The sequence below is a fragment of the Myodes glareolus genome, chromosome 9 (assembly GCF_982192425.1).
Source record: "Myodes glareolus chromosome 9, mMyoGla1.1, whole genome shotgun sequence".
Taxonomy (NCBI): domain Eukaryota; kingdom Metazoa; phylum Chordata; class Mammalia; order Rodentia; family Cricetidae; genus Myodes; species Myodes glareolus.
The window spans coordinates 52,822,334-52,845,332 of NC_142034.1; the positions used below are offsets into that span (position 1 = coordinate 52,822,334).

A 22,999-nucleotide genomic window follows, 5' to 3' on the forward strand; every position below is an offset into this window, starting at 1 on the left:
ATTTCCTGGATGTTTTGTGTTAAGAATTTCTTGGATTTAACATTTTCTTTGAGCAATGAATCTATTTCCTCTATGGTATCTTCAACATCTGAGATTCTCTCTTCCGTCTCCTATGTTCTGTTGGCTATGCTTGTATCTGTAGTTCCCATTCATTTTCCCAGATTCCCTTTTCTAGTATTCCCTCGGTTTGTGTTTTCTTTATTGCCTCTATTTCAGTTTTCAAGTCTTGAACTGTTTGTTTCACCTGTTTGGTTGTTTTTTTTCTTGGTTTTCTTACAAGTTACATTTAGAGTCTTTTTCTTCTCCCTCTTTCTGGTGTAGGATGCTCAAGTCTTCCTGGTGTATGACCACTGGGTTCTGATGTTACCATTTTGCTTTTTAGGTTGTTGGATGAATTCTTGCATTGGTGTCTACCCATCTCTCTTCCTCTAGTTGGTACTGGCAGTGTCTTTTCCTCTTGGTCCAATTCTCACAATTGCTGTCTATGTCTTTGGGAATTGTTCTTGGTCTGCTCTGTACTGTCACTGTCTGTGTCTCAGGGAACCATGGAGGTTTCTCTTGGCCTGCTCCTTGGTCCACTGTCTTGGTCTGCTTTTTTGGTCAGCTCTCTTGGCCTGTTCTGTGCAGTCTCAGCCTGTGCTTCAGAATTCCTCTGAGGTCATGGAGGATAGGAGGATTTGGAGGTGGATTAGGACTTGTAGCTTAGAGGGCTTCTCCTAGGCCTGATAGAGAAATAGGCCTTGGTTGGGCCAACCAGGAGACAGCAGCCTAGACAAAAGCAGAGTTGAGGAAAGCTCCAAAAGAAAAAGTTCATGGAGCACTGGAAGGCCATGGAGTTTCACTACAGGAGCTTGAGGTGCCCAGAATCCCTATGGGAGTATGGTCATGACCTCCAGCCACTGGGAACGCTGATGGCTACTCTGTGGTCCTTTTCCAACAAGAATCCCCTCAGCTCTGGCTGTGTTCCTTTCCCTGGTATAGTCTGTTTCCAATGACTGACCTGTGGTGAGGAGTATAAAGGACCAGCCCCTCATTTCAACTCTGGAAAGTTCCATAGGTCATCATCCTGACTTCAGATCTCCCTGCACAATGAACAGAGCCCCCTAATACTGTGTCATGGATACGTATCCCTCTGCTCAGACCGCTATTCTCCATCCTTTGTCCTGGTTTTTGGTTTTGGTTTTTGACTGGGGAATAAGTCTTCTCACTAGATCCATCTACAGAAAACAGAACCCAGGATCCTGGACCATGAGGCCTCATTATCCTGTGGTGGATCCCAGAACAAACACCCCCTTTTGTGCTTGCAGGCTGGATCAGGCCTCTCTCAGTGACCAGGTGATGATGAAGCTCAGGCTCCTAGAGGCAAAGAATCCACGGCTACTCATCTCCAGCACATGGTAAGGGTGGACACAGAACTCCTACTGGTCAACCCAGGCTCTATGTGACTGTGTGAGAGCTGAGAGGTGGGAAAGGGGTCCTGAGGTGATGAGAGATACAAAAAGAGCAAGAAAGAAACCAGGACCCACGAAGACCAAATTGAGAATGGTTTCTGTGTGTCTGGGATTGCACTTTTTGAGAAAAAAAAATAGAATCATATAATATGCCAACATAAGTTCTTTCATCAGAAAATGGAATACTAAAAGTGAGTTAGTTGTGAGTCCCCTGGGCACAGCAAGTGCGACAATGGTTGCCACCCGTAAACCCAAACCACTGGAAAAATAAAAGCAGTAACCACACTTTAGAAAGATAAGGAAAATCTCTTAGACAACAATAATCACTATGGGTATCACTGTCCTGACCCTAATCTCCAGGCAATCATACACAGAGGGGTATGTGCATGGCACACACACACACACACACACACACACACACACACACACACACACACACACACTGTATTATGGAACATAAAACCCCAGGACAGGAACGTTATTTTCTACCCACAGGGACTATGCTGAAGCCCCATGCTCTCCTGGTTCAGTCAGTTTCAGCTCATGACCATGAATTCCATTTTTCTTCTAGTTCCTAGTTCATGTGCTGCACATGAAGCAGAGAGAGGGTCCTATAGACACAGGAAGGCATCCATTCATTGAACAAACGTGTGCAAGACCCACTGTACATCATGCAGTATTTTGGGATCTGAAGGCACATAAGTTAATAAGTCAGGCATGGCCCAACATTCATTATCTCAGTCCTGCAGTGAGGGGCATTTGTTCCTCACAGTCCACGGAATTGTACCTAGGAACGCTATGAGTGCAGTGTTCATCTGCCTGACCCCATCCTAAGCTGAGATGACCTCTCAAAGATGAGAAATGAGGGATGAGGAAAGAAGGAGAAAATTCCAGGCAGGCATAGACGTTCTAAGGAATCAGACAGAGCAGCTTCATTGAGGGCAAGGAAGCCATGTGTGAGACCATCTGCTCTGCCTCACCATCACCAGGGAGCTGTACAGAAATGTAGGTTCTCAGACCCACTCCATCTCTGTTGACTCAGAATCTCAGGAGGGGCAGCTTTCTTCATTGAGTTTTCTGATTTAGCAGCCTGTCCAGGTGACATTTTAACACAATGATTTAAGAGCCACTGGTCTAGATTTGAACAGGAAAGGGTGACATAGGAAGGGAGGGACAGGTGCCACTGCAAGAACTATGAACCATGCTAAGAATCTTCTGCTTCTCCCCAGAGGAAATGAGAGACATTTCAGCACCCCAATCGTGCAGGGGCATCTCCACTCAATTTTTATGATCAGTTACTATGTAGAAAATGAGCAAGAAAGGACCAGATCAGAAGCCTGCCAGAGGCTCAGGAAAATTCTCACTCCACCCTGGGACAAAGATGGAGTGTTGAGGGAGAGAGTAGAGAACACAAAGGAGAGAGATTTAGAAGGAACTGTGTAGGTGCTTAGCATTCAGGGTGAGGAAATATTTGTTTGTTTTGTGCAGCTATTACACAATGTCTGACACTGGGTACTTATCATAAAGACTTGAGATTGTTTCTTGCAGTTCTGGATACAGGGAAGGGCCAGGCCATGGACGCTGCATCTAAAGAATCCTTCCTCTTCCATCTGATTGTGCAGCTGGGAGGGCTGAGAGTGAGAGACCAAGGTGGTTTTCAGATGAGTCCTGTCAGGGCACAGGAATCTACTCCTGTGATGATGTCATTAACCCCTTCATGACTGCAGGGCACTCGTGTCCTCATTGTGTCTTATCCTTCACCCTGTCACACTGTGACATTGGGGATTAACTTTCTAATGAGTAAACATTGGGTAACACGTTCAAATTAAAGCAAAGAAGGGGTTGAGATGATCCCTGTTCTGGCAGCATGGATGCCTGGGAGGATGGGAGCCAGAGAAGAAGTTGTGTTGGATATTTTGTGGGGATATTGTGTACATAGCCCTGACCTCCATGGTTTCTCCTGACATCTGAGGGAATGAACATTTCTGTGTTTAGGGAGCCACATGTGATGATCCCTAATAAGAACCCGGATGGAGAAGAAATTGGTGAGAGCCCAATCTCATTCAAGCAGCAGAGACTACAGTCAGGTATGTGAAGAGTTCAGACCCAGAGCATAATGATTGTCAAATGAAGGGGCATCTGTGGGAGGAAGTTTTTTTTAATATTTATTTATTTATTATGTATACAATATTCTGTCTGTGTGTATGCCTGAAGGCCAGAAGAAGGCACCAGACCTCATTACAGATGGTTGTGAGCCACCATGTGGTTGCTGGGAATTGAACTCAGGACCTTTGGAAAAGCAGGCAATGCTCTTAACCACTGAGCCATCTCTCCAGCCCCGAGGAAGTTATTTTTAATTGATTTTTTAAAATTAAATATACAAGTACTACATTTACATCATCTCCAGCCCTCAGTCTGCCCATTCCAACAACTCTTATATCCCACTCTCTCTCAAATTAATGACTTGTTCTTAAATATTATTGTTAAATATATGTGTATTTAATATTTGCAGGTACAATGTAATGAGTCCATTTAGTATTAGTCATATTTATGTTTCAGGCTGACCACTTGGTACTGAATAACCTATTAGGAAACTCTTACTGGGGAAGCTGATTTTATCCTCTCCTAGCAGCTATTAATTGTTTATAGCTCTTCATTTAGGAGCGGTGTGTTATCAGATTTATCCCATCCACATTGGCATGTCAGCTAGTGTTATCACTAGTCAGATATTGCTGAGGAAAATATATTGTTGAGATTTCATTGGCACCATGCCCCTGTCACATGCAAAAAAAAATTATCTGCAAGAGATGTTCTGGAAGGGGTCATCATTTCTATCCCCCTGTCTCTGACATGGACCCGTACAGGCTTTCCAATAAGAGCACCACCCCTTGCAAGACATTCCTCACCTAGAACCCAGAGGGAATACTGCTTCCTTCTTTCCCAGCCTTCGGGGCTGCTGTTGCTCCTTTATTGTGTCTGTGGCTTATATCAGGCTCTATACCAGGGCTCCATGTCTCATTCCAAACTGCAATGGCCTGGGACTCACCTCCCTATCCCTGTCCATCTATATTTTGAGTTGTACTATTTTGTTTTTAACATACCCACTTGAGACATGCTGGGAAAATCAACACTTATGAATCAGAAAGACAGAAGACATATCAGCTGTCTTGGGAGCAGGTATTGTGGTGGGATGGTTGGTCAAAAGGAACAGTGGAGAGACAATAAGACAAAATGTGTGTGTGAGGAGGAGGAGGAGAAGGAGGAGGAGAGAGAGAGAGAGAGAGAGAGAGAGAGAGAGAGAGAGAGAGAGAAGCGTTCAGATAGTCTGATGGACGAAAACTACAGGCATACTTCCTGCTAAGGCCTAGAGACCTAAACTGGGAAAACCTGGAACAGAGTTCAGCCGTGGTCCAACACTGAAGAAAGATGTGGAGATGAGCCTGGACAACGGCCATCATCAGATGAGTCTGGCCTCTTCTAGAGGAGGGATGCTCATAATTTGCACCACTAGTGACCTTCCATCCATCTTCCCCTGCCTCTCCAGGACATAAACACATGGAGCCATTGGGGACTGAAGATGACTTCTGGGGCCCTACAGGACCTGTGACTACAGAGTTGGTTGACAGAGAAAGGAATCTGTACAGGTGAGTGAGCCCTGCCTGGAAAAGGTGACTTTCCCCAGCACACTCTCCAAAATTTTCATCTAGTTTCAATTGCATCTTCTCACCCTCTCACTAATGCAGGAGACAAGGCCAGGACTGGAGTAAGAAGTTTGGATTATTTTAATTATAGAGGCCTTTTCACAACATTCTCAAGACATTTACAAAACTGGAGCACACAAGAACTTCCCTGTCCAATTACTGAGCTCCAGAAACTGTTTTTCCAAGTTTGTTTCAGCTACTCACATTCCCCCTTTGTCATCATCACTGTCACAGTAGTGTGAGTCCAGGACAGTAGGTGACAGGTGATTTCACTCATCAACATTTCCCTATGCCTCCCCTGTAGTTCAGACCACACCTCGTCCTCCATGACCATTACTACATCAACAAGCTGATGTGGGTCCTTCATTCCATCTAAAATGCTCATCTTAGCTCATGACCTGAGTTGTGGACTTTCTGCTGTTATTTTATTCTTGGTGTAAACAGTATCCCTGCCATCACTTTATTTGGTTGCTCCTATCCCTTAGATTTCCAGATAGTCTCTATACTCTTGTTTCACAAACTACCACTTTGTGCCAAGAACCCACTGGGAGCTAAGAACATGAGAATGCATACAGCAGTCTTGTCCTCCAAGGACTGTAGTCCTATGAGTAATGGGTGACTATATGCACATTCATGGTGTCCTCCGTAACCTGTATCCTCCTCCAACACTATCACAGTGTCTCAGCTGGAGAAACTGTTACTTTCAACTGCCTTCCTCAGAAACTTGTTTACCAGCCAGTTACCAAACAGGAAGCCTTGAGAAAAATCACTGAAGAGCTTGGTAAAGTATTGCTCCAGGGCCAAGGATGTATCACTAGATTTGTCACTAATATTATCAGATGGACTCTTATTTGTGGGAAATATACTCTTTAAGAATCTAAACACTAAAAACTGAAGATGTACTTCAGTGATAGAACCCTTGCCTAGTGTGCCCAAGGTCCTAATTTGATCCCCAGAACGTCTCTCTCTCTCTCTCTCTCTCTCTCTCTCTCTCTCTCTCTCTCTCTCTCTCTCTCTCTCACACACACACACACACACACACACACCCATACATATCACCTGCATCATCATTACTAAGAGCCAACTGCTCCAGGTGTGTGTCACCTGTATGTTTGCTCAAAATCACTCAGTACTCACAGGTCTCTAAGATGGTGTTGTCATCAACCTTATGTTCAGAATTGGGGATTAAACGATTTAATCAGGAATCCACATAGAGACAGCAGAGGAACCAGAACTCAGAGTCATCTGGCCAAAGTCTGTAGTGTCCCAAGCCTTGCACTGGGTCTGCACCTAATGGAAGAGCTGGTGTTCACTGGTGTCTGCTTCTCCCTCTTCTAGAGTTCAGTTCCCTGTGGCTGGTTCCTACCACTGTGCCAACACAGGACTCCACTTTGTGGTGACAAGGGCAGTGACCATTGAGATCGGATTCTGTGACTGGAGCCAACACCTGGACAAGACTCCCTTGCAGGACAGTCACATGGTGGCTGGGCCTCTGTTTGACATCAAGGCTGAGCAGGGAGCTGTGGCTGCTGTGCACCTCCCTCACTTTGTGGATCTCCAAGGTAACCAAGGGAAGCATAAGGAGTCGGGTGGTGGTGATGGGAGGACTTGTCATATAGGACAGTGTAGGATGGCTGTGATGGGGAAAGGTCTATGACTTCCTTAGTGAGGCAGAGCAGACTGTGAAGGTGGAAACTGAATTGTTTTGCCATCCCTTCCTGTCTTATGTATCTTCTTTGAAGCACGTGTCTCCAAATCTTATGACTTTCTTTCTGTTTTACCTAGAAAAGTTTTCTTAGTGGAACATGATGTCCTTAGTAGCAATATTAACTACTGTCTATTAAGTGCTTTTACACAGCATATCTTTCAAGAACTCAGCAGGAAACAGAAAGTAAATTGAGCAATGTGAGGAGATTGTTACAAAGTAAGAGTAAGGAAATTTACAAGGATTATTTGGTACCAGTGTCTACCAATACTGTGAGACATTACACTGCTACAGGCAGAGAGAAAATAATTTCAACAGATCCAATCTGGGAACTGGAACTGAAGAAGAGGGATGTCTTTTAAAAGTTGTCCCAACCTCAGTCATTACCAAATATTCTTTCAGAAGATAGTTTAATAGATAAAAGATTCCCAGAGAAAGCTCTCATGCTGAAAGCCATTACTACAGCTCTCTGAGGGCTAAGACCAGATAATTTAGCATTCAAGAGCAGCATAGACAACACAGCCAGACTCTGCTTAAGAAGGAAAAAGCAACAACAACAAGGAAATCAGGTGTTGTACAAGTGGCTCCTTGCCTTGCTTCAAGGAGCACAGGAATAGGCCCACCATAGAGACCAGCAGATGAAGATGGTGTTTGTTCATGGTATAAAGGTGGTGAACAGCCACAAGAGGGGAAACCTAACAGTTAAAAAAAAGTCATGAGAAGTAAAAGAATCACAGGCTGCTCCAGTCAATAGAAGAACAATGAATAGAAAACACATTAAGCATTTCCCTGGTTAAAGATATTCATATTTAATGGCAATTGTAGCTAGAAGTATTCTCTACCCCACTGGTCCCCCTGGGCCAGATTTTCTCCTCCCGCCTGTTTCCAAAGCTACTTATGAAGTAACCACTCTGAGGCTTAATATTAAACATAATACCTTAAGCAAGAGTAGAAATATACATATAACAAAATTGACCTTAAATTTGTGTCCATAAACCAATGTATTCAGTTCTATATCATAACGCCCCCCCCTTTTTAGAAAGAGATTGACAGTGACCATTAATCAATTATAATCAACCCTTTTTAAATGAAAACAAACATTCATAAATAGCCATTTTGAGAACTTGGGTGTAGTTTTTAAAACTGTTTTTTGCTTTTTGTTGAATGAAATATTTTTATGGTTCATAGAGACCTTTGGGGGTTATTTTGTTAAACCACACTTGCCTAGGAGGAATCTATAGGTTACCATCCTTTGTGGAAACAAAACAAAACCTCTCTTTATAAAGTAACATATTTTTAGACTCAAATTTTGGAAGTCAAGAAATCTTTAAAATAAATATGTTGGTTAAGCTTAGCATCCCCTAGAACCAAATGTCTCTCTGCAGTCAAAAAAATGTAAAGAAAACATAACAGTATGTATAATCTAGACTCTGTGTATTTTTTATTTTTATGTGACTTCATGTGCATACGTTTTATTTTATCTTCTTTTTACTAATTTTATTGAGCTATACATTTTTCTTTGTTCCCCTTCCTTCCTCTCCCCTTCCCTTCAACACTCTTGCATGCTCCCAATTTACTCAGGAGATCTTGTCTTTGTCTACTTCCCAGTTGTTTGCCTCTTTTAGGGTCCTCATTGTTGTCTGGGTTCTCTGGGATTGTGATTTGTTATTATTTTATTTTTTTTAAAATTTTTAAATCATTGTTTTATTTATGACTGTTTTTACTCTTTTTTTAAGTCTCTATATATTTATTAAGCATACTGTGGCCCATTTAGAGGCCCTTTTTGTCTGAATCTGTCTTTACTGTGTTCTTGTAATCCTTTTCCGACCAGGAGCGCATTTTAAAATGTTAAGCATTGTGGCTAGGACGAACGTTGTGGCTTTGCCTTTCGGCACCACCTCATCCAACGTGGAGGAGATATGCTTACCACCAGCTCTGTGCACCATGCTCACCTCCCCAGCTCCAGGGAGGCAGCAGGTCTATGTCACCATGAAGCAACTTGTAGCACTCTGTTCACAAACCCCATTTAAGTGCTCTGTAGCAGGACCTTCTGAAAGAGCCAGAGCCATTCATGCCAACAGTATGAACTGGTAAGCCATCTCTTAAAGATGCTGCACCTCTGCTTGCAGCCAGCTAACAGAGCCTATTTTAAAAAATACCTCTATCAAGGAGCTCCAATTGACTAGTGTTTTTTGTGGGTCTAGAAGCCCCTCTTTTTCAGCTTTATGTGGATGTACAGTGCCCCACATTGGGCAACAGATGTAGCTGGAAGTATTCTCCATTCCCCTGGTCCCCCTGCCCCTGCTTTCCTCTGCCCCTGTTTTTGAAGCTGCTTATTAAATAACCACTCAGATGTTTAACATTAATTACATACTCTTTAGCCCATTCAAGCTTCATCTTAACTAACTCTTACATCTTAAATTAACTCATTTTTATTATTTTATATCTTACCACAAGTCTTGTGGGTTGTTACCTCACATCTTGTTTCCTTGGTGGCTGCTGGCATCTGCCTGACTCTGCCTTTTTCCCCCCTATATTTAGTATAGTTTTCCTACCTAGCCATATTCTGCTCTGCCACAGACCAGAGTAGCTTTTTTTATTAATCCATAGTAATAAAACATATTCACAGCATATAGAGGGGAATCCCACATTAGGCAATCTCACAAGAAGAAAAAAATATGAAGATAAAGAAGCCTAGCATGAGTTGGTTGAAAAGAACTCAGAAAACAAATATAAGCAATAGTGACATCCACAAACGCCTGAGACCCTGAGCTCCAGACCCTGACAGGGGAGCACCGCTACCCAGATGACGCTTTCCTAGTATGTCTGATGCCGGTCAAGCAATTCCACACAGAACTCCTGCTCTCTCCAACAACGCCTGCCCCAGTCATCACTCAAGCTTCTTCCCTGAGGGCCGCTGTCTTTCCTGTTTCTTACTCCCACTCTCTGAACAGACAAGTACCCCATTGGACACTGAAAGAATGTGGTCCTTTTGCAGTGTAGGAAGCAAAAATACGTGTAGGAACAAGAGTCACAGGGCCATGTGGTAGCCTCTGAGGCTATGTTCTTTAAGGCACCCGTGGGTGAGACCATCAAGCACTTACACTCCACTGTGAACGCTCCCCCAGCAGCTAGACAGGGCCAAAGCCAAAGCTGCTTCAATGAGGGGCAGTCTTCATGAGTCACCACTCACAGCAGGTCACACCCACTTCCCTGGCATGGTGAATTGATAGTATGGGAATATTTTATTGATCTGCTATATTCTAACTGGAGATTAGTTAATATAACTTAAGATATTCTTGTTCACAGTTTTTCACATAAACATCAAAAAAAAAAAAAAAACAAGTAAAAGCTAAAAGGACACCATGGCCAAGACAATTTATAGAAGATTTGGGGAGGATTAAAGTTTCATGGGGTAAGAGTCATTGACCTTCACGGCCGGTAGAGGGCAGCAGGCAGGCAGGCATGGAACTGGAGCAGTACCTCAGAGCTTACATCCTTAATGCCACAGAGGAGGGGGGATATTAAACTGGAAACAGAATGAGCCTTTAAACCCTCAAAGCCTACCAGAGTGACACACTGCCCCCAACATCCACACCTCGTACTTCTGTCCGAAGAGTTCCACCAACTCCAGTTACCATGCTCCTTCAGACCACCACAGTGAGTCTAAATCCTCTGTTGTTTTTCCAGCCAAGCATGGCTCAGTGGAAACACTAAATCGCCATCTTTGAATCTGTTCTTTCACAGAGGGACAGGTGGACATCTCCTGGTTCCATGTGGTCCACTTTCAAGAACATGGGATGGTTCTAGAAACACCTGCCAGGGTGGAGCAACACTGCATAATCTTGGAAAACCCAAGCTTCTCCCCAATGGGAATTCTACTGAGAATTATGCCTGCTGTCAGACATTTCATCCCCATCACTTCTGTCACGTTGATCTACTATTACCTCAATCTCAAGGAAGTCACCCTTCATCTCTACCTGATCCCCAATGACTGCACCATTCGGAAGGTGACACTGAGGACCACAAATTGGAGCTCGGGTGGACTACGAAAAACTTGAAATGCAGCTAGTGAGCCCCTTGGAGAGATTCTCAATTGGGAGTGGGCATGCAGTTCTATTGAGTGGCTGCTGGTGTTTATGATTCTACCCTCTTCTTGGTTCCTCACACCAGAGTCTCACCCAACTGCTTCTAATGTCCCTATATCTCTGCACAGCCTCTTATAGCCTCTTTCACCCACTACAAGAATGGGAATGTTCCTTGCCCAAAATGTAGCCAATTCCCTTCTTTTCTGGCAGGAACCCTATTCCCACAATGAGCATGACAGGAGCCAATAATTAGCAGGCTGTGCGAGAGAACACAAGGCAGAAGGGTGCTAAGAAGGTGCCACCACCCCAGCCCACACAACTGTACTGATAGACTACCTCACCTTATTCAGACCAGATTGATGTTGTAGACCCAAGATCTAGCTAAACTGCTGTTTGCAATGTTCCCTAGGCCATTGATGATGAAGAAATGAAGTTTCAGTTTGTTCGAATAAACAAGCCACCCCCACTAGGTTATCTTTACATTGGGTCCCGCTACACAGTGTCTGCTTCCAAGAAGCTGGAAATCATCCCTAAGGTGAGCATCCAGAAGTTTGCTACTCTTCAGGATCAGATGCCAGACTTGGGAACCCTGTGGGGCAGGTTACAGGACTTTGCGACAAACTGAGATTCGGGAGAAAATCATTGGGACTTAGGATGAGGAGGAATACATCGACATTAGGTTGAAAGCAATTTAAGGGGTCACACAGAAAAACAGAAGGCCTGGAGAATCGAGGAATTAGATTCAATATGGCATGGAGAAGGGACCTGCCTAACGTGGACAGCAAGTCCTGGCTTAAGATGTGTGAGCAGGACTTTCAGGATGAGCTCTCACTTGTTATGGTTTGAATCTGAAAAGTCTCCTACAGGTACAAATGTTAAACACTTGACCCCAGTTATTGCTAATATCTGGGGAGTCATGAAACAAATATGTGAGGCCTATGTGAGGCCTGACCATCAGAAGCAGGCCACTAGTGGCTGTCCTTGAGGGTTAGAGTCATGCCCTGCTCCCCACCTCAGACTTGGATTCCAGATCCTCTGGATAAAACAAGATGTGCACAAGCTCCTGCCACTAAGACTAGAGCCCCAACTTCCATGCATTTCCCACTATAAAACTAAACAGCATCAGCCCTTCCTTACGTTGCTTCCTGTCGCCTTGTTGTCAGAGTGATGAGAACAGAATCAGCAGGATGGGTCCCACCTGGGTCCCTTAGCATTCCCCATGTCTTCTGTGGCTACATTCTTTGCATGACCTCTCCACAATGTTCCAGCCTTCTGAGTGTAAGGGTCTGAGAAAACACTGGAGGAAGACCCCTGACTCAAATAGTATGCAAGAACAAACAGTGTTTAAAAGCATGCAGGGTCAAAAACCTGTACAAGATGGCAGTAATCCTGAGAGGAGCATGAATGCTCTTTTTAAAGCACAGTGAGGGGAATTTTAGGAACAGTTAGGTCATCTCAAACATAATTGGTAAAGCAAACACAGTTATGTTAGTATACTTTTAGATGGCTGAGGTTCCATTTTTACCATTTTTTGTACATTCTTGAGCAAGTTCGAACATGATTCAGAGGGTGGAGTTGCAGGATTTATCATTGAGATATTGTAGGGCTGACTTGGACCTTGTCCATGTTCTCTGTCTCATCCATGAATGTAAGGGTGTCATTGATAAATGGTCCTTTGTTGGGAGAGAAACCTGTTTTGTCCTTCTTAGAGAACTGAAACCTAAGTTCAGTTATAAAAGTGTGAAACAGAGAAAGTTTAAACTCTTCACTGAGTAAAGATATGTATTCAAATACACACGTGAGTATTTGAATGTTGGTTGCCTTGGTGCAAAATACAGTCAGTGTCGAATGTGATGTGTGGGATCAAGCAAGTATGGTGGTGTAGAAAGACCTTGTTCACATGTTCACATGAGTAGAGGCTTGTCACCATCTCTCTCTCTCTCTCTCTCTCTCTCTCTCTCTCTCTCTCTCTCTCTCTGTGTGTGTGTGTGTGTGTGTGTGTGTGTGTGTGTGTGTGTGTGTGTCTTCAGGAACTGGAGCTGTGCTACCGTAGCCCCGGGGAATCCCAGCTCTTCTCTGAGATCTACGTTGGACACATGGGTTCAGGGATTAAGCTGCAAATCAGAGACAAGAAGCACAACAATCTAATATGGGAAGCCTTACTGAAACCAGGTAAAAATCTGTTTAGGTCCAGATACCCAAAAGGCCGAAGAAAAGCAATGTGTGGGGAAATGTGTACTGTCACTCATTCTTGGTGTCATTTCAGATTAGATATGTGGCTTTTGATAGATCCAAAACTGGTGGTGAGAGTTAGAGTAAGACCAAGGGGGAAAGAAGAGGAGCAGGAAAAGGTGAAGAGAACAGCGGAGGAGGGAGCAGAGGAGAGGAGAGAGAGAGAGGAGAGAAGGAGGAGAAGGAAGAGGCAGAAAGCCCACGTCCTATTCCAGGATGTGCTTCCGGTGACCCAGTTCCTCCAACTGTGCACTCTCATGGTTTCCAATACCATTCTCAGTGTTCATGCAATTATGAGTGCACTAGTGTGTGTGTTCTTTCATCACACCACAGTCCTCATGACAGTCACCTCTGATTACTGTTGTAGGAGCAACCCTTCAATGCATGATCATTTATCAGGTAACACATCCCATCCAAACCACGGCATACCCTAAGCCACATTTTCTCAGTCCTGTATCCTGATTTCTGCCCCCCAGTGCCCTAGAAATGACAGATTTTGAGACGCATGAGGCATCTAGGACCAGTTCACATTTATATGTGAACAGTTAAAATGAAAGGATTTTTGCCATCATTAAATCCATACATATTTTAAATATATTCTGTGTTTTGACAATTTTATACATACATACATGTGTTCTACTAATGCATACTAAACACACATTTTTACCTCCCCCTACTCCCACCACCCTCCTCATCTTTAATGCGAATCTCTTTCCCACGATCATAAAGTTTAGCTTTGTGCAGCATTCAACCATCTGTGTGCCTGTGGCTGTGAACTACCCAGTAGAAGCAAGTGACTTCAAAAGTGGGTACAGATGGATTGTGTACATCCTGTTCTTCCATACTCTATTATTTGCCATAATTTTTGCTATAAATGTTTAGCATCTAAAGAAAACTTCCAGCTCAGTTCCAGCTTAGAATCTCTATGCTATGTATCCAAGATGTGTGCTGTCTTCTGCAGTAAGGTCTTATCCACTAGTTCTGACAGGGAGCCAGGAAGAATGGCATGCCCCTGTATTGTCTAGGGAACCTCCAGGGTCTCCCTGTCCAACAGCTCCTGTGGAGATATCCCACACCTGGAATTGGGTTTTGTTTTTGAAACTCATTACCTCTATGACCTTCTAGGGTGTTGTGTATTGGAACTCTTTTATTATTTTTATATTGAATTATCAAATAGTAGGTTTCATTCTGACTTTTAAATACTGTCTTCATTAAGTCATCCCACCCACCCCATTATCTCCTTCATACCTCTCCCTTCTTGCTATTTGAACATTTCTGCTCCCACTATCCCCTCTTTACCCTCATTTTATCAATACACTACAGTCTTACTTTCCTCCCTAAGGCCCTGCCCAATTTCTAGCTTTCTGTTTTCCAGGGGTTCACCAAGTTAAAACCACAGAACTAAAGACTCCAGGATAGAAACTACATGTGAGAGATGTGGTGGGTTTTTGTTTGTTTATTTGTTTGTTTGTTTGTTTGTTTTTTCCTTTCTGGGACTAGATTATCTTCCTCTATGTTTTTCCTATTGTATGCACTTACCTTCCATGATGTCATTTTCTTCACACCTGAAAAACATCCATGGTACATAAATGCTGCACAATTAACTGCTGGTGGATATCTAGGCTTGTTGCTTTATCTTAGCTGTTATGAACAGAACTTCACCGAGCGTGTTTGTGCAAATGTCTCCATAGTAGGCTATATATTCCTTTGAACACATTCCAGGAGTGGTAAGGTTGGTTTATATGGTAGTTCTGTTTTTAGTTGAAAGAAGCCTCCAGATTGATTTGCACATTGGCTGCACTAGCTTGTACTCTCACAAGCAGTGAATAAGTGTTCCTCTGTCTGCACACACACTTCAACAGTCTTTATTGTGTGCATTCCTGATACTGAACATTCTCAAGGGATGAAATGGGAATCATAGGTAATTTTAACCTGTATTCCCCCAAGAGCTAAGTGTTTCCTAGCCATGTGTACTTCCTTCTTTGAGAATTTTGCTTTTACTCCTACGGCAAACCTCAGAATTGTGCTATTTTCTTGTTGTTTAGGTTTTTCAGTTCCATATATATAGAACTAATCTTCTGTCAGATGTAAGCTGGGAAATAGTTTCTCCCATCTTGGCTGCATCTTCTCTCAATTAAATTTCCGTTGCTATACAGAACTTTTTGAGTGTCCTGAGATCAAATTTGTCAATTATTGGATTTATTTCCTGTGCTACCAGAACCTGACTCATAGAATCCTGGCTTGTGTTGCTGTGTTGAAATGTTCTCTTTACTTTTGCTCTTCAAGTTTCACAGTATTGGATCCCACATTAAGGTCATTTAGAGGTGATTTTTCTAAAGGCAAGATATGGGCATCTTGTTTATTCGTCCATGCAGTGCTATCGAGGTCTTCCAGAACCATTTGTTTGACAGGCTGTCTTCTCTCCAAGGTATATTTGTGTTCTTTGTCAAAGGTCAGGTATCTATGGTTGTGTGAACTTTTATCTAGGTTTTTATTCCATTTCATTGATCTGCACATGTCTTTGTGCCAATGCCTTGTTGTTTTTACTACTATGGCTGAGCATTGGTTGAAAATCAGGTGTGATGAACCTTTCCACACTATTGATTTTGTTCAGAATTACCTTGGATATCTGTGTTTTTAATGGTTCCACGTGTATTTCAGCATTTTTCCACTCCACTTGTGAAGAATGTCCCTGACATCTTCATGGGACTACAGTGAGTATGTAGTGTGCTTTTAATTGCATGACTATTTCCAGAATATTGATTCTTCTAAACAATGAGCATAGAGGAGAATGTCTTTGCATCTTCTAAGTCCTTCCTCAATTTCTTTCTTTTATATATATCTTGAAGTTTTTCTTATAGAGTGATTTCATTTCCATGGTGACTTTTTTCTTTCCAAATTTATGGGGTTTTTGTATTTATTTCTTTGATTATTTTATACTCTTCCATATTTTCAAGATGACATGGACAAGAGAAAACCAAATAGTGACATTTTTCTCGAGAAAAGTAACACGACAGTCTCAGTACAGCACCCACAATGTCAAAATCAAGCTTTCCTAATCAATACCACTGGGAATGGCTAGCCCTTGACAGCTGTCAAACTGTGGCGGTTCCTGCTCCTGAGCTGCTAAAACAGGCTACACCTGTGGTCAAAGAATGGGCTTTGCTCAGCCTTGACCTGAGTGAGCCACAGCTGGAGAATTGACCTGCCCCAGCATCAGGCCAGGGTTGAATCTCACTCAAGCCCTTACTCTTCAGGCAATCTTTGGAAATGACTTAACTTATTTGAGTCTGGCCTTCCTGAAACTGAAGATCAGAATAAGTGGTAGGATGATTGAAAAAGTTTAATACTGTTTATAAACACTCATAGTGTGATCCTTAGTTGATAGGGAACAATGTAGCTATTTTTCTTTATTAAGCCAATATCTTCATGATTTTGCTATGACAAGATTATCTGAGCAGACATACGTGTCCTTATTGACAGAGTCCAGCTAGCTCACTTGGTAGAGCATCACTTTTAATTTGAGGGTCCAGGGTTCATTTCCCAGTTCAGTTGCCATCTATGAGGGTCTTCTTTCCCTCTGAGCTTGTTGGCCACCAAGTGGAAAGGGTAAAGAAGCAGAAGAGCAACAGAAAGCTTTATGCGTGTCCCATGAGCATGGATGGAGGGAGGCCTCTGGAAAACAAATTTTTTTCTGGAAGACAAATTTCAGTGAATCAGCTCAATTTTATTCCACAGTAGAAGGAATGAATATATAGCATTGGGGAGCCTGGAGATAAACCCTAATTTTCATTAGGTGGCATGCTTCTATCACAAGGCTTAGTATGTGGCAGTGGGGTCCTATAGCAGAGTTCCTTGAACAAGTCTTCTCAGCAGTATCTGGGCCAGAGGTCAAGCTGAAAATGAATCGGGCATTTGGTTTTAGAGACAGCTTTAGATAAGGGTGGTCCTCCAGGCCCAGAAACATTCTCTTAAAAAGGGCAGGTAGAGGAAGGAAGTTAGGCTGGAGGGAGGGAGCACCATCTTGTCTGCTTATTGAGATAAACTATGAGGTCATGGGAAGGCTCCAACCTCTGACCAGGCAGTGATGTCTTCCAATATTTGGTACTCATTAGGATCTGTTCTCTTCCATTTGAGAAAGTATGCAAATACTGGATGATTATAATATAATGCCCACTGTATCCCCAATCTCACATTTTGGTTTTTAAATTCTTTGTCACTCGATTGCTTTCTTCATTATATGTTCCAGTTTATCTACAAGTCAGTAAGCACCAATATGGTCCAGCTAGTATGGAGTGTAAGAAATATCTATCATCCTTCGTTCATACAAATGGAACCAGGGCTGCCAATACTACAAACTGGGTCTTTGGAATGACTTCCCTAAACTGTTACAGCTCAGCAAATTAAGGGTCTTCTCAAACCCTTGGGATTACTCATGAGCTGAAATTTAATTAACTTTCTTTTCTTGTTGCTAAAATCAACTCACTATTCCTATATGCTCAGTCTTGCTTCATCTTGATTTTGCTATCAAATCAAGAACACATGTTTGTGGCATGTGCGTGTACAGGGTCAAACCAGGACAAGAAAGTAGTTTTCTAACAAGAACCAAATGTCAAATGATTTAAGCCAACAAGGGACTTGATTATTTCTCCATGGGGAATTCAATCTAGGAAAAAATGAGTCTGTGATCATGAGGGAGGAATGTCTATTGCTCATCCAAATGTCTTCTCTCAATGATGATAGGCCTGGTGCCCAGATTCCCTGTGTGAGTAGGGAAATGTTCACCTTCCAGATTATATTGAAATTTCTGCAGCTCACTCTCAAAATCAGGCATGGGTGAGAGCTGCACAGAGAGCACTGAGTGTTGGTGACAGACATCCTTACAGATGCTTCATCTCTCCTGTCTTCCAGGGGACCTCAGACCTGTACCATCCATGATCCCTACAGCTCACAAAGGTGAGTAACAACTAAGCAAGACCAGAGAAACTAAGAGTATGTTGATAGTAAATCATCTGGTACTTCAGAGAAGAGATCTTTAGAGAAGAGGCAGCCTTGCTTTGCAAACCTCATCAGGACAGGGAGAAGAGCTACATGCCCAGGGCAGAGTTCCTCTCATGCCCCTTGCTGTTTTCCATGTTGACAATAACTCTACCCACTCCCAACCTGAACACCACAGGATGACTCCCTCCCGGGTCAGGCAAATTGTCAGACCAATAACTGATTTCAAGAAAGGTAAAGATATTTTTCAAATGACCTTCCAGAGGAAGAAGGAAACCAGGGGTGTGTTAGCCTCCGCACTTTTCTGTGAATACCCAGACCTCGAAACAGGTGCGCGCTTTCCTGAACTGAGTCCACGAGAATGGATGACTGTCCTAAGGGTTTAAACACACAGACACAAAGAGACCTTCTCATTTACCAAAGAGCAAATGGCAACTTTATTAAACTCAAGTTGGATATTTATACTAGTGGGCAAAAAGGGGGCAAAGTATAGGGCCCGCAGCTGGAACCTTGTTCACAGGTGGAATTACCATAACAAAAGAGAGCCAAGTTCTTTCTAAGCTATACCCTCAGGCCAGTGCAGAGCAGAGAGGCTAGGGAGCCAGAGGTCAAACAGTCCTGCAAATCGCCACGAAGAAAAGGGGGAAAGACCTGGGTACCTACAGGGGTGCAGATTAGGTATGTGGAAAAAAACAAGAAGTGGGAAGACAGTGGGAGAGCCCTTGGAGGAGTTTTCTTTGCTCCATGACAGTCTAATCTTCACCCCTAGGTGCTGCTGCCTTCCAACATTTTGTGGACCAGCATAGGGAGCATCTGGTTGCCCGAGTGACATCAGTGGACCCACTCTTGGACAAACTGCATGGTCTGGTGCTGAGTGAAGAGGAGTATGAGGCAGTGAGGGCTGAAGCCACCACCCAAGACAAGATGCGGAAGCTCTTCAGCTTTAGCCGGTCCTGGAACTTGGACAGCAAAGATCGAGTGTACCAAGCTCTGAAGGAGACCCATCATCATCTGATCGTGGACCTCTATGAGAAGTCAGGAAGTGTCTCTATGAGATCCTGACATCTTAGTGGCTGAAGAGTGAGCACTCAAATGATTCCTGACTCTCCAACTTTCATTTTGCCATAAGTTTTTAAATCTATAAACTGGTGGCCACCTGAGTTACTTTACTGATGGCACCCTTTCCAGGAGACCTCTTGGGGACCCAAACTTATGGGAAACAATGAAAGCAGTTCTAAGAGACAAATTCATAGTGGTAAGTGAATACAAAAAAATACTACAGACATAATACTATCAACATAACAGGGCACCTGAAAACTCTAGAACAAAAACAAAACCACACACAAGAGGAGGCGATGTCAAGAAATAATCTAACTCAGGACTAAAAATCATTGAAATAGAAACAGAGAAAAAGTACAAAGAAGCAATGAAATGTAGAGATTTTTTTTTCCTTTGGGCTGCCAGCTCACAAAAAAGTGACACAGAAACTTATTATCAATTACAAAAAGCTTTCTCTCAGCTTAGGCTTGTCCTACTAGCTCTTATAAATTAAATTAACCCATATTTTTAAATTTACATTCTTTTATGTGACTTGGTTACCTTTACCCTGTATTGCCCATCCTGCTTCCTCAATGTCTGGCTGATGACTCCACCTTTCCTCTTCCCAGAGCTCCCTGTGCCCAGAAGTCCTGCCTTACTTCTTCCTGCCTAGCTAATGGCCATTCGGCTTTTCTTTTATAAACCAATCACAGTGGCACATATTCACACAGTGAAAAGGAATATTCTACAACAATGAAACAAAGAATTGGTTCTTTGATTAAATCAACAAGATTGACAAACCCTTATCCAAATTAACTAAAGGGAGAGAGAGAGAATATTCAAATTAATGATATCAGAAACAAAAAGGGGGACATAACAACAGACACCAAGGAAATTTAGAGAATCACAAGGATATGCTTTAAAACCCAATACTCCACCAAATTGAAAAATCTAAAAAAAATGCATAATTGTCTCAATATATACCACTTACCAAAGTTAGATCAAGATCAGATAAGCAATTTAAACAGATATGTAACCCCTAGTAAAATAAAGGTAGTCATTAAAAATCTTCCAAAAAAAAAACTGAAAAACTGAGACCAGATGGTTTTAGTGTAGAATTCTACCAAACTTGCAACAAAGACTTTAATACCAATTCTCCCTCAAACTATTCCACAAAATAGAAATAGAAGAAACTTTGCCAAACTGATTTGGTGAGGCCACAGTTATCATAACACCCAAACTAAAAAAGATTAACAAGAAAATAATTGCAGACCAATTTCCCTAATGAACATAGATGCTTAAATACTAATAAAATATTTGTGGTCTAGGCCTGGTGTACCCCAGAGGACAAGAACAGATTCACCCCAGGTCTCTAGACTTGGGGAAGGAAGAATTTCACTGCCCTCTGGTGCCAGGTAGTCAGGCACCATCATGATTTTTGGCAGCAGAGTCCTGCTCAATGCCATGACAGTCTGAGCTGTAGTGATATTTCATTTGTATTTTAATAAATAAAGGTTTCCTGATGTTCAGAGAGGAAAACAACCACACTGATCAGCCTTACAGAGCAGGCAGTGATGACACACAATTTAAATCCCAGTAGCCACACTAATTTGCCATAGAAACCAGGCAGTAGTGGTGCTAGCCTTTAATCCCAACACTAGAGAGGATTATAAAATGGGAGGAGACAGCTCTCACACACAGTCTCATTCTGAGATTCCTGGGGGCAGGACTGCCATTTTGGACTGAGGTAAGAGTCAGTGACTGGCGGTTTTGCTTTTCAGATCTCCAGGTTGAATCCCAATTTCGGTCTCTGGGTTTTTATTAATTGTGCTACACTTAGTCAGACAACAAGTAGACCCAGGGTTGACTGCCCCAGACTCTGAGGAGGGAACATGGTCCTTCCCAGAGCCATAATGGACTGAGTGGAAAAAAAATATGTGGCACAGGGTAAACAGGCAGTGTTAGGGTATACAAATGTATAGCATGGTATGGGAGAGAAAGGAAAGACAGAATGGTTCATGTCTTGTGGACAGAAGCATATCTAAAGAGGTGAAAGCAGTGAGGAGCAAGAAAATGTGGCTGGTTTGAATGTCACCCAGGGCCATGATGATGTCTTGGCCTGGGCCCAGGTCTGGGTTTATGACCCTGATGCAGCAGAGGTCTGTGTTGATGTCTGTGACTCCTGATACCACCAAAGGTCAAGAAGATAGGGATGTACAGAGTTGGTCCTGCCTCTCACTGACTGCAGTACTTGGGAGAACTGGTCCTGCCTATCACTGGCTGAAGCACTCAGGAGAGAGGGTCCTACACGTCACCTGGGCAGCAGTATAGAGCTAGGCTGTTTTGAGGGGCAAGATCGAGCTGAACCTGAGGAAGTGAGGATGAGGAAGCAGATCATGCCCATCTTGTGGAGAAGAAAACATGCCTTTCCTTGCCCCTTACCCTTACCATCTGTAGCAGTTAGGAGACCTGACCCAAGCCCTCATCAGGTGTGGCACTCAGGAGAAAAAACCCTTTGCCTCACCTGGGCACCACAGTAGAGTTGACCCCATAAACAGGGGGCACAGGTGGTCCAGCACTGAGGGCATGAGTGGGACGTAGCTGGTACCACCTCCCACATCCCTGGTATAGCAGTGGCATGAGGAAAAGGTGCCCATCTCACCTCTATCACCTCCAGATGCCAAGGTAGCTGACTCTCTTCTTTACCAGCTGCAGCACTTAGGAAAGTAGGCCCTGCACCTCATTTGGGCAGCACAGCAGAGCTGACCCTGTGGATGTGACCTGGGGTGAGACAGCTCAAGAATGTGAGCGTGGGAGATCTGGCATTGACCCTCATCTGTCATGTTTAGGTATGAGAGGAGGAAAGATTCTCTCTCACCAGTCCCCTATGCCTGAGATGGTGGAAGAGCTGGCCCTGAAGTCATAAGAGTGGGAGAGCTGTCTCTACCTCCCACCAGCTGCAGCACTCTGGAGAGTGGCCCCCGCATCTAGTCTGGGCAACACAGTAGAGCTGTGCCTGATGATACAGGCGTAGGAGAGCCAACCCTGAGAGCATAAAGCAGGAAAACTGGCCCTGCCCCATGACCATCACTGCAAGGAGTGAACTAGCCAAGGCAGTGCGGGAGAGCTCACCATTGTGGTGAGGGTGAGGGAGAGCTGGCCGTTGACCAACCTTGCAACAACTCAGGTCCAGAACCAGGGTATGACTTGCTCACCCCAACATCAACCCCATCTGTAATCTGCTGGATCAAGTGAAGGGACCGGTACTGCAGGCCCAAAGGTACAAGATTTCCATATCACAGGGCAACAGCAGGCTATTCAAGAGAAGTCCAGTAAGGGCCCAGGTTAGATAGTATAGCAGAAACCAGAGTCCTTGTACCAGATCAATGACGTTGCAATGAACACTTGTAAGTGAAAATATATGAATAAAGGGTTTATTGTGTGTCTCACTGAGTCACACTACAGCTTCCATGATGAGATTGATTTTTTTCCTCTCTAATTGTATTTTATTTTATTTTATTTGGGGGGAAAGGTTGCAAGGGCAGAGGGTGGATATAAAGAGATGGAGAATAAATGGAATAGAGATGCATGATGCGAAAGACACGAAGAATAAATAAAAGAAAAAACTTTTAATATTTTAAAAAATCATTAAAATTAAATTCAAAAAATACTTGCAAATCAAATACAAGAACGCATCAAAAAGATCATCAATGATGATTAAGTAGGCTTCTTTCCAATGTTGCAGGAGCGTTTCAATATATGAAAATCAACAAAAATAATCCACCA

General features: G+C 43.1%; 1 protein-coding gene across 5 annotated transcripts in view; it reads left to right on the plus strand.

The window, feature by feature from the left end:
- Positions 1-22,682, plus strand: part of LOC125409509 (NACHT, LRR and PYD domains-containing protein 1a-like) — a 39,600-nt gene extending 16,918 nt beyond the window's left edge. For 2 of the 5 annotated variants that reach the window (XM_087910376.1, XM_087910375.1), the window contains 9 exons: positions 1,308-1,397; positions 3,447-3,538; positions 4,996-5,095; positions 6,491-6,714; positions 10,605-10,867; positions 11,355-11,480; positions 12,976-13,117; positions 18,089-18,133; positions 18,945-22,682. In XM_087910376.1, the coding sequence (XP_087766502.1) occupies positions 1,308-1,397; positions 3,447-3,538; positions 4,996-5,095; positions 6,491-6,714; positions 10,605-10,867; positions 11,355-11,480; positions 12,976-13,117; positions 18,089-18,133; positions 18,945-19,237 (1,375 nt within the window). In that variant the 3' untranslated portion in view covers positions 19,238-22,682. Of the gene's footprint in view, positions 1-1,307; positions 1,398-3,446; positions 3,539-4,995; positions 5,096-6,490; positions 6,715-8,688; positions 9,461-10,604; positions 10,868-11,354; positions 11,481-12,975; positions 13,118-14,552; positions 14,618-15,838; positions 15,892-18,088; positions 18,134-18,944 lie in introns of those variants that run through there. The other 3 variants (XR_015738820.1, XR_015738819.1, XM_085695228.2) reach the window with 3 other exon arrangements.
- Positions 22,683-22,999: the final 317 nt, after the last annotated feature.